This window comes from Corythoichthys intestinalis, chromosome 16 (genome assembly GCF_030265065.1).
Source record: "Corythoichthys intestinalis isolate RoL2023-P3 chromosome 16, ASM3026506v1, whole genome shotgun sequence".
Classification (NCBI taxonomy): Eukaryota; Metazoa; Chordata; class Actinopteri; order Syngnathiformes; family Syngnathidae; genus Corythoichthys; species Corythoichthys intestinalis.
Genome location: NC_080410.1, coordinates 11,483,484 through 11,507,108, shown reverse-complemented (window position 1 = coordinate 11,507,108; position 23,625 = coordinate 11,483,484). Strand labels below are relative to the sequence as shown.

The window sequence follows — 23,625 nt, the reverse complement described above, 5'->3', positions numbered from 1 at the left end:
TCACAAGTTTCAAAACTTGGCAGGATCAAATTTTCTCAGATATTTGAACTGTTATTTTTGTTTGTTTGTTTTGTTTTAATAATCAGATCATTGTGACATTGTTTCATCAAATGGCCATCATTTTGAGCAGGTTATTTTTCACACCAGCTGCTAGGGCTGAAAGATGAATCGTGAATTTAGACGTCGCAATTGTAAAATCAACAAGGTCAAGATTTATTATTTAGTCACCCCGGATCTGTTGTGCTTAGAAATTGCTAATTTCTGCCCCATTTTAGTAGAAATCTTTAAATCTAAAATTTTAAAACCCATTCAGAAAAATGATATAAAATTCATCACAATAGAACATATCGACCCCCCCCCCCCCCCCCCATGATTTTAATTTATGCCATATCTGTCAGCCATCATTTGCTGTTTGATGATACAAATTAATATACAACATAAAAATTACGTGTGACAGCAGTGAACTTAATTCATTCACTGCCATTGACAGACATCAAATCCATGTCAACTGGGATGGATGGCATCAAGCGATCATGTTTTTCTGCCAATGACGGCGATAGACGTCCAATCTAATTTGACAGTCTCTCTCCATCAATGGCAGTCATTAAGTTAAAAGGATTCCATAACACAATTATCTCAACATTATTACTCAAGCAAATTTGATGGTAAGATGTAATTACATGTGATGTTTGCTTTTGAAATTGTCCAGAAAAATATTTTTTTCCCCTGAAATCATTCAGCCCTATCAGCTGCCATCCTGCAGCCGAAACGTGTCGCGATCAGCACTAAACTATTGTCAACGGGTTGTGCATTGCTCATCCGTGTTGCACATGTCCAAAGTTGAACCCTAATTAACTTACAGTGCAAGTTTATCCCAGGTCACGGGGTCTGAGTAACAACTGTCACCTGACAAATAAGCAGTCGTGGTTCAAGTATTCTGTTCAGAAACTTTTCCCAAGAGCATGATATTAATTTTGCTGTCACATGTAGCCTTAGGAAAAATTATGTGTAGAGCACGTGAATGGGGGCATTTAGTTCCATTATGCTATTCAGAATCTATTGTAATGGGGAAAGAAAAAATATTTTTGTATTGTACATTTGTAACCAAATGATTACTAGAAATGACTCGATACTTGTTTATCATTAAGTGCTTTGTGTCGGATTTACAGAGTTTCTGTGGATGTCTTCCTATGTAAACCTAGGTATGTTGGGGGGGTACTTTGAGGGCGAGCACTGTGCCATATTCTGTTCATTCAAATCATAACCCAAAGTACAGTAGATTTTCTACCTCTAGCTTGTATGATTCACACTAGCCGTATGCTATGTTGCATGCTGTGCTTTATCCCCAGCTTTATTTGGATTTTTAGTACATAGTACAGCTCCATCTTGAGCACTGCATTACTATGGACATAAAAATAAATGACATAAACGGCTTTTTAAAATGCTTTATTTGTCATTTTGACGTCTTCCTTTCAATGAAAAGTGTATTTAGTTGGAAATGATACTTATTCTCTATTAACTGTATTTAGTAAATCAGTCAGTATACTTGAATGAATAACTTATATATTTCATTGTAAATGTACTGCTGTCACGTTACTAAAATCTCTAACTCCATATCAATACTCAATATATTCGATACTGCAATTAAGTTTTTTTTTTTTTTTTTTTTTTTGGAATCAACTCTTGCAGAGCCATTGACGATGATTATGGGTCTTAAAAACTAAAAAGTCTGGAGTTTATCAATACCAAATATACTAAATAATACTAAACCAATTGGACTATGTGAGGGTGGCAGCAATAAATGCACTTCAAATGGATTGGACGTCTCGCACCGTCAATGTCAGCCTAGGAAAATACTTTCAAGAGTAGTACAAAATCAAATTTACCCCATGACAAAAAAATACTCATACTAAAAAATACTTGATACCATTTTCGATAACATGATTGGTCTTATAGTTAATGGCACTGAAAGGGTTCATCAATTAATATTGAATTTGTTGGTTTTCTTTACACCAATTTTGATATTACATTCATACCCCCCCCCCCCCCCCCCACCCACCGTATTTTAGTAGAGTTGCATTCAAATATAGCATGCAGTCGCTCATTCTGAAACAAGAACAACAATAAACGGGAAACTGGTCACTTCCGTAATGCAGTACTTCTCCTTTTGCGTGATTCTAATTATTTGGGTTTCACAGAACTTCAACTGGAAGTGACCTCTGAACTCTTCATCCACAAGTTAAAACAGTACAAAAGTGACAAAGTGATCTTAAGAAATTACGCGCAATCAATATCAGTTACTTATTTAATCTTTGTGGTACTACTTAGCAAGTGCAAACCCCACACGATCAGCGCTCCTGTCAAAGACAGTGTAGTACTTCCTGATGAAAACGTCTCCCAGGATCCAAAGTGGTCCAGCAGGGGGCGGAATGTCCATAGCCATGAAGCCTGAGAGGCATATGGAAGTGCCCATCTGTGACTCCTGCATGAGATTGAGTCAAGTGTTAAAAATGTTATACAGTAGTGCAATTAGTCATTCTAAAATTTTTTTGCATATTGTGATAAAGTTCATTATTTTCTGTAATGTAATGATAAACATTAGACTTTCATATATTTTAGATGCATTACACACAACCAGGGGCGGACTGGGACTAAAAAGCAGCCCTAGACTTTGACTCAGCCCAGCCCACAAGAATCGCTATACGAAGGGAAACACAGATCCCCTAGTCCTAGGGGGGTCCGGGGGCATGACCCCCCCCCCCCCCCCCCGGGAGATTTTTTTTTTTTTAATTGTAAAATGCATTAATTTTGTGCACTTTGAGAGAAAATGAAGAAAATGTGTCTAGACTGTTACTGTCTGACTTGGGGCGCTCAAAGTACTGCAAGGCTGAACTGGAGTTGGGTTCATTTTCTGTACTAGCTCTATGCTCAACCTGAATAAACAAATGAAAGAATTTATTTTTCAAATCAAGTTTTATGTATCCAATTGATTATAAGATATCTCTATATATCTCTGTCTATAAAATGATTTCATTGTGTATGCCATAATTCAGTGGTCTCCAAACTATTCCACATAGGGCCGCAGCGGGCGCAGGATTTCATTCCAACAAAACAAGACAACACCTATGCAGCAATCTGGTATCTTACAAGTGTAGTCAGTTGATTGCAGTCAGATGCTGCTTGTTTTAGCAGAAACTTCATTGGTTAAACTGTCGCTACTCGATCGGTTGAAACAAAAACCAGGCTCCACAGCGGCCCATGAGGACCGGTTTGGAGACCCCTGTCATAATTAATCTTGCCATACAAATAATAAATTTCAATGAAAATACAATAAACACTTCAAGACAAATCCTGTATACATAACCTTCATTGGAAAGTATTAACCAGAAAACAAAACGATATATAAATGACTAAAAATATATATCATATCAATTTAACTACCTAAACTTTAAACTAAAACCAATCTTTTTATTAATATTTTGTTATATTTCTTCTGAATTAATATTGCAGCTGCGTGTGCATACGTTGTTTTACAGCTAAAATATTTTTTCTTAGGAGAGTGATTGTAGGACTAGCATACTGTAACTTGACACGATTGCAGACGGGTACATGGACTAGCTGGCACTAACCCTTTAACTGTCATTTATTCCATTTAAAATGTAGCTACCTGGTGGATAACAATTGGCAGTATACCGAACAAGTGACCCTCTTCATCCCTTTTTACTTGCCCTGCGCTTGTCTGGGGAACTTCCACCAGCTTATCATTACCCCCTCTCTCTTCTTTTCTCTCTCCCCCTGCACCGGCTGCACGCCAGAGCGGCTGCCGCTCCCCCTCTCACCATCGCCGGGGGCTGGGCTGCTGTTACCCGATGTGGCCGCTGCAGCAAGACTGCTGCTTGCGAAAATATTTGTCAACTTATGACATTTTTATGCTTCGCCCTCCAGTTTCTTTAATTTTTTTTTCTCCCTAACCTTCTCCGCGCCACCCTTCTCTTTTCTTTTTTTGTCACCACATCCACATTATGCATTAACGCTTCTCGCTATTTTGCTTCCACAAGGAACCAATGAAGGCTACTCTGTGCTTTCTTCGTTCTTCTATCAGACTGGCGATTGCTGCCACCTGTCGGATTGGATGCGAACTGTAGATAATCAGAGGCTAGGGGGGATAAAAACAGTCATGTATAATGAATGGCGGCCGCCGGCCGTCCAGGGCACCGGCCGTTCTGTGATCCTCCAGAACCCACAGATTACCAGTCCGCCCCTGCACACAACTGAAGTAGTTCAAGCCTTTCATTGTTTTAATATTAATGATTTTGGCAAAAAAGTCAAGAAAAACAAAAAATCCCTTTCTCAAAAAATTAACATTTCATCCGACCAATACAAAAAAAGATTTTTTTGATAAAATAAAGTCAACCTTCAATTAATTATATCAGCTATGCACTCAATACTTGAAATGACTGCTTCAATGCGGCGTGGCATGGAGGCAATCTGCCTGTGGCACTGCTGAGGTGTTATGGAGGCACAGGATGCTTCGATAGCGGCCTTAAGCTCATCCACAGTGTTGGGTCTGGTGTCTCTCAACTTCCTCTTCACAATATCCCACAGATTCTCGATGGGGTTCAGGTCAGGAGAGTTGGCAGACCAATTGAGCACAGTAGTGCCATGGTCAGTAAACCATTTACCAGTGGTTTTGGCACTGTGAGCAGGTGCCAGGTCGTACTGAAAAATGAAATCTTCTCCATAAAGCTTTTCAGCAGATGGAAGCATGAAGTGCTCCAAAATCTCCTGATAACTATCTGTATTGACCTTGCCCTTGATAAAACACAGTAGACCAACACCAGCAGCTGACATGGCACCCCAGACCATCACTGACTGTGGGTACTTGACACTGGACGTCAAGCATTTTGGCATTTCCTTCTCCCCACTCTTCCTCCAAACTCTGGCACCTTGATTTCTGAATGACATGCAAAATTTGCTTTCATCAGAAAAAAGTACTTTGGACCACTGAGCAACAGTCCAGTGCTGCTTCTCTGTAGCCCAGGTCAGGCGCTTCTTCCGCTGTTTCAGGTTCAAAAGTGGCTTGACCTGGGAATGCGGCACCTGTAGCCCATTTCCAGGTTTCTGCAGGTCCCCCAAGGTCTTGAGTCGGCCCTTCTCCACTATCTTTCTCAGGGTGCGGTCACCTCTTCTGGTTGTGCAGCATTTCCTGCCACACTTTTTCCTTCCCACAGACTTCCCTCTGAGGTGCCTTGATACAGCACTCTGGGAACAGCCTATTCACTCAGAAATTTCTGTGTCTTAGCCTCTTGCTTGAGGGTGTCAATGATGGCCTTTTGGACAGCAGTCAGGTCGGCAGTCTTGCCCATGATTGCGGTTTTGAGCAATGAACCATGCTGGGAGTTTTTAAAAGCCTCAGAAATCTTTCGCAGGGGTTATGAGTTAATTTGTTGATTCAGATGATTAGGTTAGTAGCTTCTTTAGAGTACCTTTTCATAATATGCAAAATTTTTTTAGATGGGGGTTTTTGGTTTGTCTTGAATTTTTAGCCAAAATCATCAATATTATAACAATAAAAGGCTTGAACTACTTCAGTTGTGTGTAATGAATCTAAAATATATGAAAGTCTAATGTTTATCAGTACATTACAGAAAATAATGAATTTTATCACAATATGCTAATTTTTTTAGAAGGACTAGTATACTGTATATATTTAATATATACAGGTTCCATCCTGTGTGTGTTGTAAACATGGAGTTGTCAACTTTTTTTCTTTGCGTATTTGTGTGCAACATTTAACCTCCCATTTTGTCATTCTTTACAATGACAGCACCCTTTTGAGAATTGAGTGAAGATTAAGAATCACCTAAAATATCAAGCCATATTGTCTTTTGTATTAAAATGGTGGGCAGAAATTGGTGAATTTTCATCAGATTTTAAAATAATGACCTTCTAAATAGATATATGGCGAAAATCACAGCTTTTGTTTCAACCCAGCCGTAAAAAGAAGGTAAGTAATTATATTTATTAATCAAAATGTCTGTCATTTTTAGCTTAGAATCATTAATTGAGGTCTAATATATCGTTTAAAAAACAAACAAAACAAAAAAAACGACTTTAAAAATTAATTCATTCGCAAATTTTAAACTTTTAAACAAATTATGTCACAATGAAAAAAATGGCGTCTGTAAAAGACGTCACGGATATCTACCTCATAACTATTGATTAATTGTATTTTTTTGTTACTGTCACATTTTCCCCAATAAGTTAGATGATAAATAATCAATCCAAACAAAGAAAAAAAAAAACAAAAAAAAAAGTTTAAAAGGGTAAAATATGAAAAAGAACATCTCGACCACTCCTTGATGTCTGCGATTTCTGCATCATGACCCTTGTTATATTACCATGTTTCACCCATAAAATCCCCCCAAAATCCAGCTGTGGCCATTCACATCTGTGTCTTGACACTCGATGATACATGCTACATGGAATTTTTGGATCGAAACAAGGTAAGTACGCGATAACATCTCGTTAAAATCAAGGCGTCTTTAATTCTGCTCTCGCGTGCTCTCGCCTCCAGTTAGGGCTTTGCTGTTTAATTTTTTTTTTCCTTCAAAAATGTGCTCCTGTTTAAATTTTTTCTTCCCCCAGAAAATAAAGATTTTAAGCTTTCCAAAGATGTATCACACATGCATATAGGACAATTTTGAAATTTGGTAAAATTGGGGGTCTCAGAGCGGAACTTCAAGTCATTTAAGTGTTTTCCGCCATGTACAGTGGGGAGAACAAGTATTTGATACACTCGCAATGGGAAAACCCATTGGCAGTGGGTTTTCCCATTGTGAGTGTATCAAATTCTTGTTCTCCCCTCTGTATATGGATGAAAACATGACATCTGAGTGTTTTCCGCCATATATATGGATGAAAACACTCAGGTGTCTTGATGTTTCGCTCTGAGACCCCCAATTTGGCCAACTTTCGAAACTGTCTGATATGCATGTGTGATACATCATTGGAAAGCTTAAAATCTCAATTTTCTGGGGGAAGAAACATTTTGGACAGGAGGGCGTTTAAAAAAAAATTAAACAGCGAAACCCTATTTGGTGGTGAGAGCATGAAAGAGCAGAATTAAAGACGCCATGTCTTTAACGAGATATTATCACGTACTTTCTTTGTCTCGATCCAAAAACTCAATGTAGCATGTATAACTGAGTGTCAAGACACAGCTGTAAATGGCCACAGCTGGATTTTCTGGGGGGATTTTATGGGTGAAACATGGTAATACTGTATAACAAGGGTCGTGATGCAGAAATCGCAGACATCAAGGAGTGGTTGAGATTTTCTTTTTTCATATATTTACCCTTTTAAATGTTGTTTTTCAATTGTTCTTTGTTTGGATCGATTATCATCTAACATCGGAGAAAATACGACAGTAACAACAACAACAACAAAAAAAACAATTAAGTGATAGTTATGCGGTAGATATCCCTGACTTTTTTGCAGACACTATTTTTAAAAAAAAAATTTTATGTAAGTTGTTTAAAAGTTTAAAATATGCCAGTGAATAATTTTTCAAAGTCGTTTTTTTTTTAAAACTAAATATTAGATATCAATGAATGATTCTAAGCTAAAAATGACAGACATTTTGAATAATATAATTACCTTCGTTCTTTGGCTGGGTTGAAATAAAAGCGCTTGCACGACTGTAAACGGGAGTTTCCAGGGTAAAACGGACAAATTAAAAATAGTTTGGAGGCCTAATGTGCTATGGCAGCATATAGACATATTGTTGTATCAAACACAACAGTTCTTTTGGCTTAAAATACAGCCTTCTGTATACTGTTAGCCAACTGAATGCTAAGAAGATGTTAGGCAATAGCCAATGGCCGAGCAGTTACAAGTACGTAAAGTTCAGTTAATTGTAGGAGATGCATGTAGCAGCCCATACTGTATTTTTGCCTCTCGTATCCTGAAATTTCTTTCATAACAGGCAATATTTTCCCGTTGAGGCGTGTCGTAACCTGAACATTGTGCTTGTAGAGACGTTCGTTAGTAAAGGTACCACTGTATATTAAAAACAATTATACATACTGTATATAGCTTACTGTGTGGGCGATATCAATGATATTTCCATAAGATGCTGCGAGCCAATAAAAAAATGGGTACGCTGTAGTTTGGGCAGCCCTGATTTAGCTTTTTAGCAGTGGGACATAAATTTTACCTTCATGACATAATCTTGCCCAGTCAAATTAAACATCTTCCCTCCAAGGTTGAAGGAGATTATAGGTAGGGAGTCAATCTTCTTACAGTCAATTAGGTACTAAGGAAGAAGAGAGATAGGGACATTGTTTCACTGAAGAATAAAATAGAGGATAAAGTGCTATTTTGAAAAATTAGACCTCTCCCATCAGCAGGGGTAGTGCGCCGATAGCTTTCTGCAGTGCTCGGATTTCCTCCACTGGACCAACAATCAGTGATGTCCCTGTGTCGACAATAGCCTGACAGCCGGCTTTGCAAAGAGTCAGCTGGTTGCCCACATCAACTCTGACAAAAGCAAAAAGCAAGTCATGTGAATTGTAAAACCATCCCAAAATAACCTTGTAATAATGAAGCCACATGAGATTTCTTCGCACTCATTCATCTTAATCTGCCAGTATGCCTTGCGTGTGACGTTGACATAGTGCAAGTCCCCAGTGTAGTACTGTGGATCAGATCCACCGAGCATCAGCTCTCCTCCAATTGCTGCTTCTGGGTCTCTGAGAGGCAAAGAGGTGTTACACAACCAAATCAGAAGACACGTAATAGGAGTCATTTGTCTTGTCAGTCACGCTTTTTACCTGCTTATGTAGAAAGAGAAGACGTTTTGCGGCAGCAGTTTGTCCGCCATGGCGGTGTCAAACACCGGAGTGACTTTGGCCACTGATATGGAGGGGTAGGCCATGCCCAAGACGCCATCAAAGCGGGCCAAGGCAAATGTGATGCCAGGCTGCTTTACTGCTTCACCGAACTGCTGTCCAGGCACGGACAAACCTGCTATCTGCAATTACGGTTGTCAAAAGTGTAAAAAAGTTTAAAACATCGATACCTAAAATGTTGTATCCGGATACAATGTTTGATCGCACAAGTATTGAGACGCAGTCATTTGTTTTTGCACGACCACAGGTCACCAGAAATTTACTCTTGATAGTAGTGAAGTGTATTTTTACATTTTCCTTGTTTACTCACTGACTGCAATTGACCGCGCTAGACGTCCAATCCATTTTAAGTGGGAGGGTTGGCATGTGACAGAAAAATAAGTATCATGCAGCGCCATCCTCCCAGCTCAAATGGATTGGACATCTACTAGTGATACACTCATTTAACCCTCTGGGGCATAGTGGTCACTGCAGTGGATAGCAACTGAAACATACCTTTCTCTTTAATCCATTGGTTTTTATGGTTTAACTGCATAACAACCTCAAAAGTGCTCTCTGCTGCCATACTCTATTGAGGTCAATTCAGTAGTCAGTTGGTGTAATTGCAAGTAAATATCCCCTGAATGGCGTACCGCACGCTACACGTCACTTCCACTCATTAATATTCATGATGTTAGCAACTGTTGCTAAGGGGGGACACGCTCCCGTTTGTCCCGTTTGTAGTAAATGAATGGAAATAGCGTACCAAGGAGATGTTTACAGAGCTAAGCCTACCAATTCCGTCTGAAAATGATGTCCCTTGTGCCAAATTAACTGGTATAGATGTGGAAGAACATATGAATGTTCATTCAAAGAGATGGCTTGAGTGTTGAAGGCTGAAGAAGAGCCGAGGTGATCCACACCTTTTTCCTTACGCCACTGACAATGACATTCTCCTGTTTCAACAAGCTATCCTTCGCACCATAAGCCCTGTCATTCTTATATATTATATCCTCTGGTTCTCTTACGTCTCTGACTGTTCTTGGGGGTAATTTATATTGTTAGTTTTGTGTAGCGGTCGCAAATGCTACTCAGTGACAGCGAACGAGCACTTTTAATTTTTTCAGTAATAGGAAATCTTAATTCTATTAATTTATTTACACTTCCCCCCTACTAAAGTTGTTCCTTTACAACAGAAAAGGTAACAACGGTGGCAGTCAGCTACCACTTTAATATTTTTAAGGTCATTCATTGTCAGACTGAAGCAAAACGCCATGCTAAAAAATAAGTAAAAATAACAAAATGGCTTACCTCTTCGGGGGAGGCTGTGGCAGGCAGTGGGTCGGGATTGTCATTTGTAGGACCATGACCCCCGACAAATTTTTGAATGACTTCACCTTGCTGGCGTTAAACTGGTCTGTTGAACGTCCGCACAAGCTGATCCATTGTTAGCATTTTTTCCTTTGAGTCTTTGGTTTCGGGAAATGTATGAAGAAAACATCTTTCATATGTGTATCGTAATGTCTTAACTCGTTTCTACAAGTTCCATAGTAGCAGTGTTTGATCGGTATGTTCGTTTTTGAAAGATTACCGGAGAAAACTAGCAGAAATATAATGGTTTGTATGCAAGGGTCTATAATGTCCCACTTCCGCTTTACGATGCGACGTCACGGTCTAAAAATAGCATTCGTGCGGTACATTATTCAAGATAGCTGGCAACCTGCCACCCGTGTCGATTGCAACAGGCATATCCTGTCAATACTTCTATGCCCGAAGAGCTACAGTGGTAAAAAAAAAAAAAAAATGGTATACAGTAACATCTAGCGAAAGAGAATATCTGTTTGGAATATGAAATATTTGTGTATAATATATCGAAATTTATAATTAACCATGTGTCCAATGATGTGGACATCATGCATCCACCAGTTTTGAACACAAGCTACATAATTGTGTAACTGTTTTCACGACTGTTTTAGTTTTAAGTTATTGTGTGTTATATTTATAAGCAATTTAATTTAAAATATACATTTTGGTGCAGATCAGCTGTAGTTTGCATTACTATATGTATTTATCTTAGCTGTAGTTTGCATTACTATATGCATTTTATCATATTTGTAGACCTCAAAAACAGCAAAGAATAAGGCAGTTTACAGAATAGCCAAGGAAATTCTATCCAGCTTTAGTGATGATGACTGTAGTGACAACAGTGATGCTGAGTGGTTGCCAGACAACAACGGAGACATTGGTGCTTAGGTGTAGGAATCAAAATTAGTAGTTTCATTGTTTTTTTTTTTATTTAGGCCTATGCATTGTGGCTATAGTGTTGAAATTCCCCAAACATTGTTTGAATGTTTATCAAAGTATAAAAGGGATCAATGGTTTCTATATTCACAAAAGAACACAAGTTAATTCATTTTTTATTGTAAATTTATATTATTTTATGTTGAGAGTGCAGGTGCACAGAGCCCAGTGGATTGGACATGTCTGTAACTTCATGAAAAAAAAATCATATTTTTTAAAAAATAAGACATTGAACATTATTTTAATGTCCTAAGAAGAATAAAAATACTTTAGGAAAGTTTTCATAATTCATGCATCAGAGGGTTAAAGAGTTTTAATTTTGTTTTTAAGAGCCACTTAACTGGACGTCTATCATCGTCAATGGCACTAAAAGAGTTAGAAAAAATTTGCCTAGTACTGAAAATGGCACTGAGTATAAAGGCCTTTGTCTGATGTAATACAGATGGTGTGACTAACAAAATTGAGGAATCTAGTCAAAAAAAAGGAGTTATTGTATATACCAGCTTAGAAACTCACAGTGACTGTGTCTCCACTGATGAACCCAGACAGGCTGCCTCTGCCGTAACGGATGGAAAAGTCCGTACCATTCTGAACATATGTGCTCGACTTCTTTGAATTGTAACGATGATGAAGCCCTGGTGAGAGACATAATGAATAAAAGCCACAGTCAAAATCTCGGTGTAGCTGTATAGCCTTTCAAATGGCATAGAATCCAAAAACTAGGGTCACGGTCAATACCAGGGCACATGCACTCGCCAGCCACTTTGCTGGGGAGGGAAGGGCATGACATGACCACAGAGTTGAATCTATGCCACGGCCCACTAAGGATTAAGGCAGTTCTGAAGGCAAAAAGAGGTCCAACTTGGTACTGGCAAGGTTCACCGAATAAAGTGGTCGGTGAGTGAGTGCATATAGCAAGGGCGTAGGTTTGGTCTCAACATTGGTAGGGACAATGTAACAGCATAACCGTCATGTACACTTTTACCTCAGGATAGGACATTAATTTGCCTGGTATACCAGACTCACCGCTGTTCCAGCGATGGAGTCTGGCGACCGTCCGGCGGATCAAATTCCGAGGGCGGCGCAAGCCACAGCAAACAGACAGCGGAGTGGACCAATCAGCGACTGGCAGACGTGACGTTGTTAAAGCGACAAGTAATTAGCGTGAGCAGAGAATGGAGAAGTTTATTCAACATGGCTAGCGCGAGCCATGTTGACTGTTGTCAATGACTTGTTTTGATGTGTTTTTGGTAATTTAAAACTGGTTTTACCGCGGATTGGAACATATTCTCGGCTCTCCCGTTCGCCATCTGTGTTGTTGTAGAGATGACTTCGGCGCGCAAGAGTGACATTACTCGTTAAGAACACGTCACGCAAATAAACGAATCTGATTGGACGGTTGATTTTGTATCTTGCTCGAGAGGCCGTTAATGGGCTGGGTCCCAGACTATTTCTCACAGAGTTTGAAAAATACAGGAAGAATAGTCTGGCTGTGCAAGGCAAGACATTAATAAGATCAGACAGATTGGGTGAACGGGGTCAGGGCTACATTTCTCACAAATATGAACCTAATTAATTGATAGGCTAAATCAGGGGTACTCTTTACGTCGATCACGATCGACCAGTCCATTGCAACGCTAGTGTGCGTAGCCCGCGGCATTCCAAGATTTTTTTTAATGTACATAGTTAATTTTGATTATGTTGTGTGTATGTTGTGTTGTGTGAGCAATGTATGAGTTTATGAAGCACCCCTCTCTCTCTAAACAGCTTCTTGCTCACATTATTCTGGTTCTATAATTTCCAGCAGAGTTCGCTATATTTCTCACAGTTTACTTAACGTTAACAGTAGAAACCACACACACTTCTCTCTAAGCAGTTTCCTACTCGAGTTTTGCAGGTTAGCAAGTTCACATAGTTTAATGTTATAATAACCCTGATGCAGGTCGGACTTTCAGTCGCTAAAATAGTGGTGTTTCTCACCTCCACAACATTGGCGTCTTTTGGAATTACTTACAGTGGCTGCTGCTGGCTGAAAAATACTTCTAATCTCACTCCTCTTCGAAGGGGGCGGAGAAGGCGGCTTGTTGTCGACATAGGGGTTGTGCGAGTGCGAGCGTGCATGTGTGTCAGGTGTGGGTGAAATCATCAGCCAATCAAATGTGGGTTTGAGGGGGAAAAAAATGGACCGGTAATTACAGCAAGTGAAAAGGGGTAAATGTAAGTTTTAACATAATGAAAATAATTCACTAGATAATGGTAGGGTCAATGCTTTTCTTGCAACGTATCGGTATACAATCTAAATTACCTATATAACGGAACCAATTATATAACGCAGATAAGTTTGCTTATTGTTTGGTGGGGACAATTTGAGCATCCTGAAAAGTTAGTAGTGTTATGTCACTACCGTCCTTGTGAAAACCTACGCTCTTGGCATATAGACATACGTACAGTATGTCAGCATGTGACTGAATTTGTCACAAGCAGTGTTCAGAGAGAGAGAGAGAGAAAGAGAGAGAGAGAGAGAGAGAGAGAGAGAGAGAGAGAGAGAGAGAGAGAGAGAGAGAAACGTTTTTGTGGCTGGATTTCCCCTAAAATTTACGACATTATACAAGATGTTGACATTTTCTTGTTGCATAATGTAGCACACTATCAAGTTAGGCTGGATTACATTGTACGGTTCAAGTGACACTATTTGCACTATTTGGATATGAGTCATGTAGGCTAAACAGAAAAACAACAGTTCAGAATGAGGCCTATTCTGAATATAAAAACTAGTTTAATGCAGTGTTCACTTGAGATACGAGTTTAATTGTTCCTTTACCACACTTGTGCCTCAAGATAAATGGATCTAATGCTTGTCGGCTTCTTTCTCTATAAAATGAACGTCACTGCTTGGCGTCCACACTTCTGGAGTAATTTATGTGCAATTTAGGGATCTGGGCATGGTGGTTTAAGTGAACGGAAGCACTGATATCATCATGTATTTTGCTTGACACAGATATGTAAAGACACAAATCTGAAAATGGGCATTACATGAGAATCAGGAGCTTTGACCTGCTGTGTACATCACATATAAGTGGGCAAGGACACTCACAGCAGGCAACATCGAAGAATGAGCAGTGAATGGATGGCACCCAGAGATTGGAGGAGCCAGTGTCGAACAACACAGTAAAGTCTTGAGGTGGTGAACCAATACTGATAGACCCAAAATACTGCGCCTGAGGACACAAAACAATGTCAGAACAATGTTTATCTTGAGTGTTTGCAAATGTCATAGCAGCTCTTTGAAGTTTTGGCGGAGTCAAACATGAAGATTGAACGTCAAGGCATCAAAGCATTTCAAATTGGGAGCGACTGAATATTTTTTTTAGCAAGTTCATACCTGTCAACCCGAGGCCGTTGGCAATCTTACAAATAGTGACATACGCCCTTACAAATTGATGACTAATCTTATGTTTTATATAGCTTGCAATATGAAAATAAAATAAAACTCAGTTTTTAAAATAAGATGAATTTATTGGTAATATTGTCACATATACCCTGGTGTAATCAAAGAACAATCAATATCTTCAGCTACATCATGATTACTAAAATTTAACAGTGACTTTTGTTATAATTGTATGTAGCACTTTTGGCAATTTCTAGCACTTCAGCCTGCAATTCAGTTTGACTTGAAGGTAGCTCGTTAGTGATTGGACACACTAATGATATATAAACTAAAAAGGTCAATTGATAAAATTAACTTACAGATGCAATCTTTTAGTCAGGGAACATTTATTTAGCTAATTCTGAGACGTGATCAGCAAGAGTTGCAGGTAAATTGTGTTCGGCAGACAATTGGCAGAATTAAATCTCTGCTTTTGTCACTTTTCATTCTGCAGACTGCATCTTTATGACCAGGGTTGTTAATCTTACTTTAAAAAAGTAATTAATTACAGTTACAAATTACTTCTCCCAAAAAGTAATTGAGTTAGTAACTCAGTTACCTGAATGTAAGAGAAATTAGTTACTTGGCAAAGAAACTGGTGTTACCATTCATGTTTTTTTTTCATTAAAAAAAAAAAAAGAGAAGAAAAAACATAGCAACCTTTGCTATGTTTGGAAGTCATTTAATGTTGTGAATCAACCGTTAAAGTTTTTAAAATTGCTCCCGTTTTTGCATTAGTTCCCCTCTGTCTACTTTCGACATGTGAAAGTTTTAAAACTATTTCATCATTTAAAGATAGAGTCAAGACAAGATTTTGCCGATTTAGGAGTATTTTAGATCAAAAGTTACTTAGGTTTGCTTAGAAGGTTCACTACAACAGAGCCTTTCTGAGAAATCTACTGCTTTAAGATTGCGGTTGTTTACTAACGCCGCTGAGCCTGTCATTTCGCATCTAGTTCTATATGCATATTATATCTAGTGTAGCATCAAGTGGGTGTAGATTGTAGGCTGTCGGCTACAGTCAGGAAATATTGGAGCTACCTAGCCTACCATCGCGTTTGCAACAGCGTCACAACACTCTTCCCTCCTTCCCACTCCCACTCTTCAACGGAGAAAAAAAACGTAATGCGCGAAAAACGTACAGGTTTTGAACGTACAGCGGACACATTTAAAAATCAGTGCTCACTTTTCCGAAACCGTACAACTTGACAGGTATGCAAGTGCACTTCATTCTCCTTCCCAGATAACATGGAAGCCACTTTGTGCTCAATTATATCTCACAATTGGGAGCAAGCAAAGTACAAAAATTGTAGGAGTACTGCACAAAAAAACTCTACATAAAAATAAAAAGTAAAACTGCGGATATTAAATATAATGGCTTCTTCTCAAGGATGTAACTTAATATGAGAAGGAAATTCTTGTGTTTTATTGTACGGTTATTTTACTTAGTCCAATGCCAACTTGCCAAAACAGGTTTTTATAAAACTGCCAGTAATTCTGCATTATTGTTTTATTTTTGGTTTTAGGTTGTTTGTTCTTTTTAACATTAATATGCCTATAATTATTTTAATTTTTAGATGTCCAATCCATTTGGACTGGAAAAGCTGACAGCGATCATTTGCTTGAACTGAAATCTTTCAGTGCCATTGATGATGACAAATTTCCAATCATGTTGCTCTTGAAAACGAAATTAAAATTCTTTGAATGAGTTTTTTACTAGTAGACTGAATATATCGCTGCCGTCCCTCCCAGTTGAAATGGATTGGACGTTTAGCGCCATCAATGGACCTGAGAGATGTGCATTCAAAGCCATTCCTCTCAGTTTAAATGGGTTGGACGTCTACATATGAACAGTTTGAGGGGAGGCAGGCGAGGCAGGGCCCTCCCTAGTGGCCGAACCATGTCATTGCATGTAATTGACTTTCCTATACAGTGGTACCTCTACTTACGAATGTCATTACGTACAGAATTTTCAGGTTACGATACGCCTCAACGGGGAAAAGATTACCTCTTGTCACGAAAGAAATTTCATGACATGTATGGGCTTCCAGAGTTTACTGAACGTAACATAATTAAAGCTGCTCTGTCATTGGCTATTGCCTAGCATCTTTCTGGCATCCAAATGGTAAGAGTGTGTATCCAAGTGTCCTCTTTATCCACCCCTCTGGCCATGACGTGTTCCAATAGTTTTACGTGGGTGTATTAACTTTTATTCTTTACTCTATTATTTGTTTTTTACATAATGCACAACTCTCATTTTAAGTTTATTATGCAATAATCTAATTGTAACATGTATGTGTTACGTGCTTTGATGCATTTTTATGCTTTGTAAAAGATTTATGTCTGAATTTTGGGGGGCATTTACATGGAAAATGCGTCTCTACTTACAGAATTTTCAGTTTAAGACAATATTTCCAGAACCAATTAATTTCGTAAGTAGAGGTACCACTGTATATGAATCTAAAATAAAGACCTAACTAATAAAATGTTTCTATAAAAGTTGTAAAGCAATAAAACAAACAAAAAAAAAAAGAATGAAATGAACAAGAATCCTATTTCATAAAATGTCAAAATTCTTTTTCAAATAGATCACAACATACTAATTAATCGAGCATATATCTGGTAAATTAATTTTATTTCAGACACTGCGTTTCGGGGTCATCAACATGCCCGCCCTTCCACAAAAGTCAAACTCCGCCTATGAACGTCAACCATTGTTAATGGCAGGCAATGAGTTAAGTACAGAGTGCAAGTACTCTTTCCCTACTTCAGTAGGGATGTGAAATGTGCTGACAACAACTGTAATTCTTGGTATTCTTCAAACCAAGGGCGTAGGTTTGCATAGGGACGGTAGGGACATAACACTACCAATTTTTCAGGATGCTCAAATTGTCCCCACCAACTTTTAAGCAACCTTATTTGCATTATATAATCACTTCAATTACATGGGTAATTTCTTCCCATATGTTGTAAGGATAGAATAGACCTTACCATTATTAAATGAATTATTTTCATTTGGTCCAGACTTATATTGTCCCCTTTTCACTTGCTGAATGTGCCAGTCCATTTTTTTCCCCTCAAACACACGTTTGATTGGCTGATGACTTGACATCTCGAATACAATAATATGTCGAAGCCGCGGGATATTAGAAGTTTTTTCCTTAGTAGCAAATACTGTAAGAAGTATGTAAAAATACATTGTCAGTAATGTGGATGTGGAGAACATATCAATAATTTTGCTACTGAAAGTCTGACCTGCATCAGAGTTAGCATAACATTAATCTGTGTGAATTTCTCGAACTCGAGGAGGAAGCTGCCTTTTGAGAAATATCCTCTTCTATGTCTTCTGCTGTTAATGTTAATTAAACTAAGAAATGTAGTGAACCAAGCGTTCACCACGTTTCATTTATATTCTATTTAAGTGGTCTTAAAGCAGTTCAAATGAGCTTTCATTTTTTTGTTGAGTTTGGCTGTGCTTGTGGACAAAAGCAGTTTTGTTTTACCTAAAGACTCCATTTTTATTTATTTTTGTTACTCCCTGACTAATAAGTTTTTTTGTGATATCTAATTTATTTAGACAAACAATTTTGAGTGGTCTTAAGGCAAATGTTCATTTTTTTTGCATTCCTGGAGCGTTTTGAGATGATTAACAAGTTTGTATTTCTTGTGTATGTTAATATGATTTGTGTTCAAATGTTGCAATTTAAATTTCCTAATAAAATCCAGACATTTATTCAGGAAGTTTTCAAAATGTGTCTCTGGTAGATTTTGAAAACAAAGGTTTGAATCGAATGGTGCATTACCTGAACCAATACATATGCATTGCAAAAACCCACCCCCTTAATACTGGAAGAAAAAAAATTTAAATTCCCTTATTTTCAGTGTAAATCTAGAAATAAGTGAAATTATTTGCCAGTGCTTCATGAAATTTTTTCTCAGATTTCTTGAAGTATGAAAAATAGCTAGCTGAAAATACTGTAAGTTTAACAGACAGTTTTTATATTTGATCAGCTAGCTGAAAATAAGTTTAACAGACAGTTTTTATATTTGATCTTTGAAAAAAATTGTCAGAAATGTTCTTAATTCAAGAATATAAACTGTTCAAAACATTATTTGAAATATTTTTTTTCTAGATTCAGGTGAAAAATGACCAACGTTTAGATGCATGAGCTTAATAAGAACATACAGTACAGTGCTTGCCAAAAGTATTGTCACCCCTGCAATTCTGTCAGATAATGCTCAATATCTCCCAGAAAAGGATTGCAATTACAAATGCTTTGGTAGTAATATCTTCATTCATTTTGCTTGCAATGAAAAAATAGAAAAGCGAATGGGGAAAAAAATCATTATCATTTAACACAAAACTCCAAAAATGGCCGGACAAAAGTATTGGCACCCTCAGCCTAATACTTGGTAGCACAACCTTTAGACAAAATAACTGCGAAAAACCACTTCCGGTATCCATCAATGAGATTCTTACAATGCTTTGCTGGAATTTTAGACCATTGTTCTTTGGCCAACTGCTCCAGGTCTCTGAGATTTGAAGGGGGCCCTCTCCAAACTGCTATTTTCAGATCTCTCCACAGGTGTTCTACGGGATTCAGGTCTAGACTCATTGCTGGCCACTTTAAAAGTCTTCAGTGCTTTCTCTCAAACCATTTTCTAATGCTTTTTGAAGTGTTTTTTGAGTCATTGTCCTGCTGGAAGACCCATCATCGCTGGGGGAGACCCAGCTTTCTCACACTGGCAGGCATGAAAATGGGTCAGGGGTTAAAAAGGTGAGAAAGGTGTGGAGGAAATATGTTCCCATTCGAGCGGGGGTTTAATTAGTTGAAGGAGTTGATTTCAACCACCATTGACTCGCACTAGCTTAGCCACTCCGGACCCCTGAAACTAACAAATAACTGGCAAACTGCACAGAATTTGTTCAAATCAACTCCAACGACTGATTAAACCCCGGCTAACTCAAAGATTAAGCCTAATGTAAAAATTCTGGACTTCCCCATTAAAATAAAGACCATTGAATATGGCCATTAAAATGTTGTCTATAAAAGTTTTAGAGCAATAAAATAAACAACAAAAATGAATGAAATGAACAAGAATCCTTCAAACTATTTCATAATGGGTCCAAATTATTTTTCGAACAGATCATGTGACTACAGCACCTTAGAGACAGCCGTTTGCATTGCTTAGCCAAAACTACAGCTGTGGAGGCAAGATGGATATTTAGAATTTCTTTAAACCTAACTTTCAAAACTTTCAACAACAACTGAGCTTGAACCGAGGATTAAGCACGAGCAGTATCAAAAAGTCCTGGCTTTCGTGTTACCTGTTGTGCTGTAATTCCAAGTGGTGCTTGAATTGGATGCTTATAGCGGTCGACAGTCTTTTTGAGCCAGCGCAAAGTTCGCAGCGCACGGAGATATTTTTGTCATCTTTACTGGACAAAATTGTGACGTAATGGCTGTGTTTCCAGTGTGCAAATGCAGCCGTTTGTAGTATATCTCCTGCCTATTTCATTGCATCCTGGAGGGGAAGCAAGGCTGTGTTGTTTTGGCCGCAAACTCCCAGCGCTCACGGCTCACGCATCATGGTAATACACGTGACCCTTTTTTTTCCATCCTTGATTAGAAAATGTGACATGTGATGTCACTCCCATGACTACAGTATTCTTCATTCTACATACATTATGGGGCAATAACAAAATAGTAATGCACAGGCATCAAGGAAAGTAATTTTACTCAGATTACTGATTTAGAAAAATGAACGCGTTAGATTGTTCTTTACTGAAAGAAAGTAATCAGATTACAGTTATGCATTACTCACATAACGCGTTACTGACAAAACTGCTTTTATAATTACCGTTAAATACACAAGCTTGACGCTACTTTAACGGGAGCTATTTTTTCACCGGACGCTCTGGCAGTGTTCAGCGCAAGCTGCAACAAAAGGCAGTAACTTTGTCATACCGCAAAATATGAAAACGATTAAAACCATTACTCACCAAATTCAATATGCTGGCGAATGCATTCATCTAAAAAAAAAAAATTGGTAGTGAGACCTCACCTCGTCCAGCAAACGTGAATTTGTTCTTAGGACAAGATCATCTGTCGCAATTAGCGATCTTTGACACTCTTTTTCTCCTCCCCACATACAAACTTGATTCTCTCTCAGCGGCTGTGATTAACCTCAATGAAGTTGCTCTCCTAACTAAGCCTTGCCTATCATTCGTCTTTGTAAGTTTTTAGTAACTTTGTGTATTGAATTTGAAAGGAAAATGTGTGTTTTGTTTTTGGCGAACTTTTTCATGAAGCTAAACTGTTGAAGCGACTCACACGTGGAAAAATACGATTGTACAACGTTTTAAATGTATTCATTTGGTATATTTCAGTTACCACGATTTGAGAGATCAATAAATTTAAGAATTTACGCCTTGCATTTGGAGTGTTTCTTTTTGGGTTTGCTGGAATAGCGTCACTGACACTCGCAGCATCAAACAGGGGAAGGGGTAAGCGCTGCCGCGCCAAGCCACTTCTGGCTGCATTTTCGACACATGAAAAATAACGAATACGTACTACAGTATGACGGAAAATTTTTGTGGTTTTGTAACCGCCACGTTTTCATAGCATGGTAAACCGTGAAGGTAACCGGCACATGCCTACACCCGAACCCCCCCCCCCCCCCCCCCCCCACAAAAGTTTTCTCCTCGGATCTACACGATTCACGTAGGTCATCCTTTTTTACTTCAAAACGGCGAATTTCGCCGAAAGGTGAGAGATTTTCATGCCTGACTGGGCCCGACATTATGCTGCAAAATTTGTTGGTAATCTTCAGACTTCATAATGCCATGCACACGGTCAAGCAGTCCAGTGACAGAGGCAGCAAAGCAACCTCAATACATCAGGGAACGTCCGCCATGTTTGACTGTGGGGACCGTGTTCTTTTCTTTGAAGGCCTCATTTTTTCCTCCAGTGAACTCTATGTTGATGCCTTTCCCCAAAAAGCTATACTTTCTCATCTGACGAGAGAACATTCTTCTAAAATGTTTTTGGCTTTCTAGGGTAAGTTTTGCCAAGTTTTTTATGTCTCTGGGTCAGAAGTGGGATCTTCCTGGGTACCCTACCATAGAGTCCCTTTTCATTCAGATGCCGACGGATAGTACAAGTTGACATTGTTGTACCCTCAGGACAGCTTGAACTTGTTTGGATGTTAGTCGAGGTTCTTTATCCACCAGCCGCACAATTTTTCGTTGAAATCTCTCGTCAATTTTTCATTTCTGTCCACATCTAGGGAGGTTAGCCATAACGCCATGGGCTTTACACTTATTGATGACACGGGGCTCGGTAGACACAGGAAAATTCAGGTCTTGGGAGATGGACTCGAGATTGCCCATGCTTCCTCACAATTTTGCTTCTCAAGTCCTCAGACATTTCTTTGGTCTTCGTTCTTTTCTCCATGCTCAATGTAGTACACAAAAGGACACAGGACAGAGGTTGAGTCAACTTTAATCAATTTTAATTGGCTGCAAGTGTGATTTAGTTATTGCCACCACCTGTTATGTGCCACAGGTAAGTAACAGGTGCTGTTAATTACACAAATTGGAGAAGCATGACATGATTTTTCAAAGGGTGCCAATATTTTTGTCCGGCCCATTTTTGGAGTTTTGTGTAAAATGATAATGATCCCCACCCCCCACCCCATTCTCTTTTGTGTTTTTTCATTGCAAGCAAAATAAATGAAGATACTGTATTACTACCAAAGCATTTGTAATTGCAATCATTTTCTGGGAGAAATTGAGCATTATCTGACAGAATTGCAGGTGTGCCAATACTTTTGGCCAGCACTGTACAGTAATATTTACCTAAAGCGAGTGAAATAATCTGACGCATTAATCTGTTAACTAGCCTTTAACACCCAAAACAATATGAAGAAAATTATTCGACTAGATTTAAGAAAAAATATCAGATTGACATTATAAATTTACAGTGTGAAAATTAGTATAAATCAATACACATTTATTATTGCACTAATCACTTAGCCTATCAAATAATTAGGTTCATATTGGTGAGAAATGTAGCCCTGATCCCCGAAATCCCAATCTGTTTGGTTTTATTAAGGTTATGCTGTTATATCGTCCCTACCAATATTGAGAGCAAACCTACGCCCTTGCTTCAAACCACACTTACGTGAACTTCTTTCTTCACTTACCATTGTCTGCTGTACTGAAAACATTTGCTTTAACAATAGCCAAATGATACTTATCTCATATAATCCAAATACTGTAGTTACATCATACTGTTTTTCACGTTTTACGTCTATTTAAAATCGAGTGGGCAGTATCAGACTACACCCACTGGCTGTCGGGTTTGAGGTGAAACAAGTGTGGCAACATTTTTCACCTTGTATTTTAGTGCTCTAACAACCTACTAAGCGTAACCCAGTCGTTAAAGATGACATAACGTTTTGTAGAGTAGGCCAGTGGCACTCACATCCATGAAGTTAGTCAACCTCTCCACGGGGAGATGTTCCGATGGAGCGCTGTCTGGAGAGCTACTGGACTTCACCAAAGCCCGAATTTGATCCAAAGACATCCCATTGTCGCTAATGATGCGACGAAGGCTTCTGGTTTTCTGAAGTGGAATCCTGAATTGAAACAACAACACCTTTAAAAAAAAAACTTATTCAAACCCCACCCAACACAGCTCCTTTTGGCTTCCGAGTCCAATTGAGTTAAATAAATAAATAAAAAGAATTAATAAATACGTGATGGTAAGAATATGTTGCGGTTCCAGGAATGTCATCACGCGAATTATCTAATATTACTTGCAAAAACGTGTTAAATTACCTTACAATGGCGATACTCTGTGTTACAAGTAACACCCCGAACATATAGGTAATCCCCAGGCGTTTCATTTCTGTCCAAGAATAAAAACTTATTATTTCGTGCTTTCCAAACTGACTTGCTTGCCGACAGAGGTTTCGTGATTCTCCGTAAATACTCGGATA

The 23,625-nt window shown here is 38.6% G+C and overlaps 1 protein-coding gene across 1 annotated transcript; it reads right to left on the bottom strand.

Annotated features, from left to right (window-relative positions):
* Nucleotides 1-377: 377 nt before the first annotated feature.
* On the bottom strand, nucleotides 378-23,605 carry napsa (napsin A aspartic peptidase). Its single transcript, XM_057861411.1, has 9 exons — nucleotides 23,465-23,605; nucleotides 23,109-23,262; nucleotides 14,287-14,410; nucleotides 11,709-11,827; nucleotides 8,835-9,034; nucleotides 8,631-8,753; nucleotides 8,397-8,541; nucleotides 8,219-8,317; nucleotides 378-2,482 (listed from the first exon to the last, which is right to left on the bottom strand). The coding sequence occupies exons 1-9, from the start codon at nucleotides 23,530-23,532 to the stop codon at nucleotides 2,321-2,323; spliced, it is 1,194 nt and encodes a 397-aa protein (XP_057717394.1). The 5' UTR covers nucleotides 23,533-23,605; the 3' UTR covers nucleotides 378-2,320.
* Nucleotides 23,606-23,625: the final 20 nt, after the last annotated feature.

What these genes read in the sequence shown, in the direction of transcription:
- napsa (XM_057861411.1), bottom strand. Translation starts at nt 23,532, where the DNA reads ATGAAACGCCTGGGGATTACCTATATGTTCGGGGTGTTACTTGTAACA. An exon ending in TGGCAGATTAAGATGAATGA is followed by an intron (nt 8,542 to 8,630) that starts GTGCGAAGAAAT and finishes TGCTTTTGTCAG; the next exon opens with AGTTGATGTGGGCAACCAGC. An exon ending in TACCCCTGCTGATGGGAGAG is followed by an intron (nt 8,318 to 8,396) that starts GTCTAATTTTTC and finishes CTTCTTCCTTAG; the next exon opens with TACCTAATTGACTGTAAGAA.